Genomic DNA, 8,729 nt, shown 5'->3' with positions numbered 1-8,729 from the left:
ATACCAGTGTACTGCCGTGAGCGGACATATTAGAACATGTGTGAAAACATTTTTCCTAATTTTACAGTGTTTCCTATATACAAGTTCTATAACAAGACTTCCGAAAAGGAACGTGAAACCAAGGAAAAACATTTTATTTCATTGTTTAAACCAAAGCTAAACGCCCTGTCATAATAGACAATTTACAATTTTCCCGCATTATTTGTCTAACTGTTAACGTAATAACGTAACATAATGACGTCACAATGAACTGTACTAAAAACACTTTTGACGTTACATGACGTCACAATATACTTTGAAATGTTTGTATATATAGCAATATGTCAAACTCCTGATGATACAATTGAAACCGGTAGAGTTTTAATCGGCGTTCTGTTATTTTTTACTATTTAAATACTTGTGTGGATTTTTTATCAAACATTTGGATTATATATATATATATACAAATCAGCTATAAAATGTATACTGGGAATTCCCCCCCCCCCCCCCATTTTATTTTCGCCCCTTATGCCCTATCCTCGTTTGGGTGAATTTAAAACAGGGCGAATTCAAATCATATCGTATGATTTCTTTAATAAAACTATGACTGAGTGAATTTAAAACAGCAAAAAATTGTCTGCAAGTGTGAAAGGGCGAAAATAACACGGGGCAAATATAACCTTGTATACAGTAGTGTATAATGAGCAATTTCTGTGCCTTGTAAATCTACAGAGTTTAACCTTTTACTAAACTGCAATGCTAAAGTTTGAAAAGGGATCATCATGTTAGATGTGTATATCAAATGCATTTTAATGTTTACCTTTGACAGGATTTTGAGATATTAATGTTGAGAATTCGGAGCTGATGAGCTGCCACAAACTGTGTCTTCTTGTCCATTAAAACAATCAGAATGTCCCCAAAGGCTGCTACTGAGGAGGCCCTCTTTATATCTGGACTGTAGAATTCTTCTCCATATCTGTAGCACCACAGTCTGTAAAGACAAAAACAAACTTGTGATCCATACAAAGCATCGGACTGAATTTGCTCTTCCTCTCAAAAAGGGATTGATTTTAAAAACAAACCATAAGGGGTGAATGGGTTAGAAACTGATACAGTGAAATCACAATTTTTTTTTTGGGGGGGGGGGGTAATTTTCGTGGTTTTCAAGGTATGAAGAGACCCACAAATTTATGTCCACCAAAATATGCAACTTTCCACACAGATATAACGACTGATCAAGTCTTCAACCATGAAATCAAATCCCAAATGAACCAATTGATATATTTTCCTAGAACCATGAAAATTTTACCCCTTGAAAATATGTGATTTTACAGTATTTGTAAAGCTCGAGACAACAGACTAACACATTCATTGTGTCCAGCTTTAAGCATAAAATAATCATCAACAGTGAAATGCCCAGTAACATAAGTTGAAATCAAGTATACTTATATTCTTATTGACAACCATTCTGTCCTTTCCTTTAATTTTATGTTCTTGGTATAAGTAAAACTGTCATATATAGATCAACTTATTGAACTATTACATGTTCCTTCAAACAAAAAAACAGAGTACAATGTATGTTGTTTTCCGGGACATAATGAAATATGAATACTTTGTTCCCAAGGAGGCCATAGAGAATGATGAAGAAAATGATGACTGTTATTGGACAGGAGTAAATAAAGAATTCTGATTTTTACCTTCTATGATGGTTGATAGCTATAAGTTGGTCTTTGACTATCAGGGGGTAAATCTGCTTCTTGTAAATACTTCTTTGAAGCAAAAGTCCAGCAGTATCATTTTCTTTTACAGTTCCAATCATGGAGCCCTCTTGATCATAAATTTCAATTAACCTGAAATTGTAATGTACAATCACCTGTGAAATTAAGAAATATTGAAATGGCACATTTTAATAACAAAAGAGCAGTTTTTAAGTCAAGACTGCACAGTACCGGTTTAGCTTAAACTATTTTTTGAAAACAACCTCCTTAAAAAAATCTGTTTTACCATATTAAATGTATTAAACTACAATTCCTGTAATAAGTCAGAAGGAAGGGGTGATAAAAAAATGTTCCCGCTTTTGCAAAAACAAGGGGACACAATTTCATTCATCTGTCAGTCTGTCACAAAAACCTTGGTCATGAAGAGATAGGGCTTTCATGTTTCACATCTACATTACCTGTGATAATACCTTTCAAAATATACTGTGACCTTGACTTTGAAGTCTAACCTACTTTTCAAAAAGTTAAACATTACTTTGAATTGGTCATAACTTTTGAAAGAGAAATGATAGGGCTTTCATATTAAATATGTACATTATCTGTGACAAGACCTTTCTAAATACACGGTGATGTTGACTGTGACCTTGACCTGAAAGTATGACCTACTTCCAAAAATGTTATTTTTCCTTATAAATTTTTGATTGAGAAGCGATAGGGTTTTCATATTTGACATGTGCGTTATCTGTGACAAGATATTTCCGAGCATGCTATGATTTCTGACCCCTTGACTTTCATGTTTGACCAAATTTTCAAAACTTGGTGATTACTTTCGAAAGACATATGAGAGGAGAGGGTGTTCATATTTGACACAATATGCCATAAATATTCATATCCCATCCACCAAGACACCAGAAGGAGGGGGCCACAATTTACTGAATTTGTTTGTTAAAGAGATTTTTCTAAAGTAAAAATATGTTCCCTTACCTGTGTGAACGACGAAAGTGAATGACTTCTGCGTTGTTGATTCTGTATCCCTGATAAAACTGACATGGTCGTATATTGTACGGGTTCTCTTGGCTGTTACTGTAATGTATGAAATCTTTGGACCATTTCCCAATATAGTGGATTTTCATTTTCAAAAATGTCTCTTCTGTAGAGCAGTTTGCTATCTGAAACAGCGAGGAATTTCATTTTCAAAATTAGTTTGTGAATTTTAATACAGTTAAGGGCATGTGAAAATGCTTCATGAAAAATGAAAAACATAAGTGCTTGTGAAAAACACAGGAAATTTCTATGGATCGTTGGATAATAGGAAGTTCATTTTATGCATACAGTGGCCCTGTCCACAAATCAATTAACTGGCTGTAACCCTATTTAAAACATAAATGTAAAGACTTTAGTGTTTCAATTTCCTGTAACAATTTATGTTCCTGCTGTTTAAGCTACTGAAGCTCTGTCAAATAATTCACAGGGCCAAAAAAGATCATAGGTGAGCCTTGCTCTAAGATCTTCAACCTCTAACTTTGATCATAAAACATTTCGTGACCATCAGACAAAAATAATATTTTGTGTCAAAACCACAGGGGCAATACACAATATTTCTTAAAGCAAACATGCATGTTTGCGATAATCTGCATTAAGCCATGTCTAACTTATGTCCATGCTTTACTAGAACAAAAATATTTCATGAAAATCAAAACTTGCTAATATTAAGGTTGTATCTTTTACACTTTTAAAAGGATCAGTATATCGACAGTATGGTATACGTTTCGTGTACTTGGTATCAGGTTATTTCTAGTCTTTTAAAATGTTTTTCATTCATGCAATACATGTAAAATATATTCATCCTCAATTCTTATTGATGTAAAATAATTTAAGAGATCCAGGATTGCAATTTTTTTCAAGTCCACTTTGCAGGTTCAGGAAGAACCAACTCACCACAAGAAAATTTGACATTACAGATGGCTCACAATGGTCAAATATCATGGCTACTGCCTTCCCAAACATGAGAGGTTCTGCCACCAGGTGAAATGCGTGCTTTTTTCCTTCCACGACCGTCTTCCTATTTCTCTCAGCTTCCTTATCTTTTTTTGATTGTTTTTTTGAATACAGGTAATAAGGTTTGTATTGCACACGATTTGAAATTTTCTGAAAGAAAAAAATATATATATTGTATTTATAGAAGGGAATTTTTTTTCGTTTTTCTTACTTCTCAAAATATTCAAATCATATCTGCATAATTGTCCTTTATATATACAATGAATTCTGAAGGACATATTTTTCTTTCCTTCTCATCCTGTACATGTTAACAATGAAATGGTACAGGTATTCTAGCATGGGCTATATTTTGAAGCAAAGCAAATTTCCACTATGGCTAGGGTAATGCAAAATGAAGCATTAACACTAAGCAACAAGATTTCATTCTATGAACTCGGTCTCTGGAGTATTACATTGAGGATGAATATTTGAAACTGAAAATGTTGCGTACCATTGCGTCAGCCCAGTGTCCTTTATTGTATAACTCCCGCAATACATCCAGAGCAATCTGGCGCTGAGATTCGTCTTTAAAATGGATTACATTTTTCAGCTCCTCTTCTTCTTTCTGTAAAAAAAACCCCCTCATTTATTACAATGATTTTGACATATACAGAAAATTATTTGTGTAGTTTTTTAAGTACCTTATATTAACTTCAGGGTCCTATAAATATTTTCTCTTTTATTTTCATGAAAACCATAATCATGAATTGCTTTTTCTGCAATAATATAATTATATATTCACTTTTCAACTATCTTTATCTTTTAATGCTTTCTTTTATTTAATATTAATATATCTCTGTAATATAATAAATGTTTTTTATCACAATAGTATTAACCTGCCAATTTCTGAATTTTTTGCCATTCTGTTTAACTGCAATACCAAAGAAATTGTCTCTATTTTTTCCTCCATTTTTTCCCATTTTGACAGAAATTCAAAATTGGGGGGTAAAATGGAAATTTACCTATTATGTGTAACTATAGTTTACCTGATAGATTATATCTGCTAATTTGGTCATAAGATCGACCTTGACCTTTCTATCATTAGGTCCATGCCAAATCAGATGAAGGACATTATCAATGAAGTCATTGAATTTATACAGATTAAAATTTGTCTGTGACGTCATCAATAAATGAACACTGACTCCATCTTCATCATGATAGACCTTGAGAGGCGTGGGTAAGGTGAGCCTCCAGGGATCAGAAACTGAGGAATCCCCCGAGTTCATGACCCCCCTCCATGGTTCTGTCCCTTTGTTGTTGTATGTAATCTTCCTGAAAAAGGGGGAGAAGTTAAAAAAAAATTTGGATTCAAATTAGTATAACAATTAAAATAATTCTTTGTCTGTTATTGCAGGAATTAATTAAGCTGTAGCAGAAAATATTGATATGGGTTGTGTACTTTTTCTGCAATAGCTGCAACTGTTAATAAAAAAAAAACAAGAGATGTTTGTAAAACACTTATTTCCCCCCCCCCCCCATTAGAATTTTTCCAAGTCCAAAGGGGCATAACTCTGTCAAAAATGGTGCAATCATACCCAAAACAGAACTTGGCCTTGATATTCATCTGATTAATCTGTACACTAAATTTCATTTCAGTATTTGCAACCTCTCTGAAGAAAATGAATGGAAACTGCAAATAATTGGAATTTTTTTAAGTCCAAAGGGGCATAACTCTGTCAAAAATGGCGTGATCCTACCAAAAACAGAACTTGACCTAGATATTTGTCTGATTAATCTGTATACTAAATTTCATTTCAGTATGTGCAACCTCTGCAAAGAAAAATGAACGGAAACTGCAAATAATTGGAATTTTTTGAAGTCCAAGGGGCATAACTCTGTCAAAAATAGTGCAATCATACCCAAAACACAACTTGACCTAGATGTTCATCTGATATACCTGTATACAAAATTTCATTTCAGTATGTGCAACGGTTATGAAAAAATTGAACGGAAACTAAATGGACTGACAGACCGACAGAGAGACAGCACAAAGCAATATGCCCTCCCTTCTTCGAAGGGGGGCATAGTAAATCTAAAAAATTTCTAACCTGCATTTATCGATTTATGAAAGAAGTGGTTTTCATTAATAGACCTTGTTGCGTTCAGACAGGGAGTTGCTGAATGCAGGTACATGTAATATATATTTTTTAAGAGGAAATTTAGTGGTTGTAAATTACAGATAGTCACTTGCAAGTGATCACTTTGACAGGTTTCACTGTAATTGAATCTTATAGTCTACATTTTATCAGTTTTTATGCATTGCAATGTTTCCAAAAATAAGAAAAAAATGTAAAATTTAAGACACTTTGTCCATCAATAATTGACTGAATTAACAAATACAAGATGTCACAGATTGCTATTATTGTATTCTAACCCTGTATATGGATCTAGATAAATTCCACCACTAGGGGGCGCCAGTAGCTGCATATCTCCTGTCAGAAATCCTTCTGATGTCATCCTTAAATTAAGCTGTTCTGAGACAACATCTGCTTCTTGGGTTACTCTAAAATGGAAAATTTTATCTAAGTAAATTACCGGAATATCATTGTACAAAAATTTCTGATGTCAAATGTCTTAAAATCTCTTAAGATAAGAGTTATAATATTTTAGCAAACAAATATTAAGAAATTGTCTTTGAATTCATAAATAATGCATGTACAGGCTGGGTCATATTATGTAAGTAAAATTGATTTTTTATGCTAATATTGCATTTTATGTTTTATTTCTATTTCCAGTTGAGTTTTAACTTTTTGGTTCTCATCTTCCTGGGGAGGATATGGTTCGCAAACGAACAGGTCTGGACAAAATCATGTCTACAGACAGACGGACAAGCAGACTCCAATATACCCCACTAAATTTTGTTTGCAGGGGGGTTTTAAAATATACAAAAATAATAATTTTTTATAATAATGAACTGAGATAATGTTACCTAGGTTTTGTTTGAACACACAAAGGTCTGAGCTGAGTTCTCCAGAGAACAGGTATACAGGTTATCTGCCCTTGATTTCTGGCTACATCCACCAGGGGAAGCCATGGATTACCTGATTGTTTATGAGCAATGCCCTCCCCAGGCATGTTAGAACCAGACACTTTACTGAAAAAAATAAAATATTTACTTCACAGCCATACACTCTCCTCCCCTGCCCCCATATCTTTATCCCTCTAGCCTGCTATAGGTTCAGAGTCCAGATATTTGCACTGGTCAAAAGCAACCTTTATGTTTGGCATGAGATTCTTTTCACCAAAAAGATACAAACTATAGATTCTTCATATTACAACTGACATCCCTTGGCCTTACTGAACAGACATACGGTTAAAAATATAATGAGCTTTAATGAATCCCCCTTATAAAAACTTACTCTCTGAATTCACAGTAACATTTCAGTGAGTTGTGAACATCTCCTCTGAGAGTGTGGACTAAGGAGAGATGATCTGGATATAAACTTAATCTCTGAATTCACAGTAACATTTCAGTGAGTTGTGAACATCTCCTCTGAGAGCGTGAACTAAGGAGAGATGGTACAGAAGCTGGGGATGTTGTGAACAGAGAGGAACAAGTCTTCTGACTGATTCATCCAAGTAGTCACCTATAGTGGCCGGGAGAAAAATTTCTTACTTATGACATACTTGCAGAGTCTAAACATTGTTAAATCATTCACCAATACATATTCCTACGTAATGCTTAAACCCCTTTTGAAGTGCCATCTATTAACATTACAAAGTAACCTGAATAAAATGGCTTTAACTGAATGAAACGAAACTTTGAGAAAGGAATTAAAAAATATTCGAAAAAAAAAAAAAGAAGCATAAAATATGTATGAAGGTGTATTAATTTACTAAATTGCATGATTTTTAAGATTTTGAAATTAAAACAGTTAATTAACAGTGACACATAATGGTCTCCATTCTTGAACAATTATAGGAAGATACATGTAAATGAACACGATACAGACAAACTTTTACCAGAACAAAATGATTTCTTGTCTTCTGTTTAATTAAGCGAAAAGTAATTAAGATCCTAATTTCAAAACTTGCCTTGCCATGACCCAGCATGAAAACAGAGCCAGTGTTCCACTGCTGTCAATGCCGCACCATCGGAGATGTAAGAATCAGATGTAATCACTGTCTTCCATGAATTCCATGCTGACTGTGCTTTCCCCTTCATATTTCTACAAAAAAGGGTAAATAAATGTACTTCATGCTTTCTCTGTCAATGAATAAGACTTTCCAAAGAATCTTTTAGATGTTATCACTGTTTAAACAAATGTAAATTGTATAACATAATATTGTAGCCCTATATTGGTATTTTTATATTCAATCAAATAATACCCATATTGCATATTGCGTATTGGGTATTGCAATATATTTTTTTCAGTGTATCACAATATACTGAATATTGGTATTATTGCCCATCCCTACAGCTAGATACAGCAAGATACAGTTTAAAAAAAATTGAATTTGGATGTTCCTAAAAGTTCACAGTATCTGAGTTACACTGAATTCACTCACCCCTGGTCATTCAGATTGGCCAGCAGCATCAGGGCCTGACCCTCTAATTCAGGAACATGCATTGTATTTTTTGGTTTAAGTATAAAAACCTCTGAAGCTAATCGATAAAATTTGGCAGCACTAGTTGTTTCCCCTGATATGGCATGCATTCGACCTGCTTCATTCAAAAATAAAGCCTTGTATCTAGCTATTAAAAACCAAAAAAGAAAAAAAAAAACCTGCATTACTTTTATCAACAAAATATGTATGTTTGGCATACATATATTTTACAATTATTTATTAATCAAGCACTGTTTAAAAAGTTTAATCACCACAAGTGTGAAAAATACAGAAGAAACTTGCATGGTCATCATATCACATTACAGCTAAAAAGTTACTTCCATTTTATTTTATTTAAGGGAAGGTTGTATTTTGTAAAGTGAGTACCAAAAAACAAAACAAAAAAACCCAAAAAAAACTAGAGGATTACAATGACCATAAAAAAAT

The 8,729-nt window shown here is 33.4% G+C and overlaps 1 protein-coding gene across 1 annotated transcript; it reads right to left on the bottom strand.

The window, feature by feature from the left end:
* Positions 1-799: 799 nt before the first annotated feature.
* LOC134251472 (uncharacterized) lies at positions 800-8,430 on the bottom strand (the record flags this gene model as incomplete). The annotated part of the gene is made up of 11 exons (XM_062733898.1): positions 800-970; positions 1,677-1,829; positions 2,682-2,866; positions 3,636-3,845; positions 4,186-4,299; positions 4,721-5,006; positions 6,109-6,237; positions 6,664-6,830; positions 7,185-7,321; positions 7,770-7,903; positions 8,244-8,430. Coding segments are annotated over 11 exons (1,873 nt in total), but the record flags the coding sequence as incomplete, so codon positions are not given.
* Positions 8,431-8,729: the final 299 nt, after the last annotated feature.

Source organism: Saccostrea cucullata, unplaced genomic scaffold (assembly GCF_032062105.1).
Source record: "Saccostrea cucullata isolate Sc308-1 unplaced genomic scaffold, CSIRO_AGI_Scuc_v1 ctg19485, whole genome shotgun sequence".
Lineage (NCBI taxonomy): Eukaryota > Metazoa > Mollusca > Bivalvia > Ostreida > Ostreidae > Saccostrea > Saccostrea cuccullata.
Note: the sequence above shows the minus strand (reverse complement) of the source record. Positions and strands in the feature narration are given on the sequence as shown.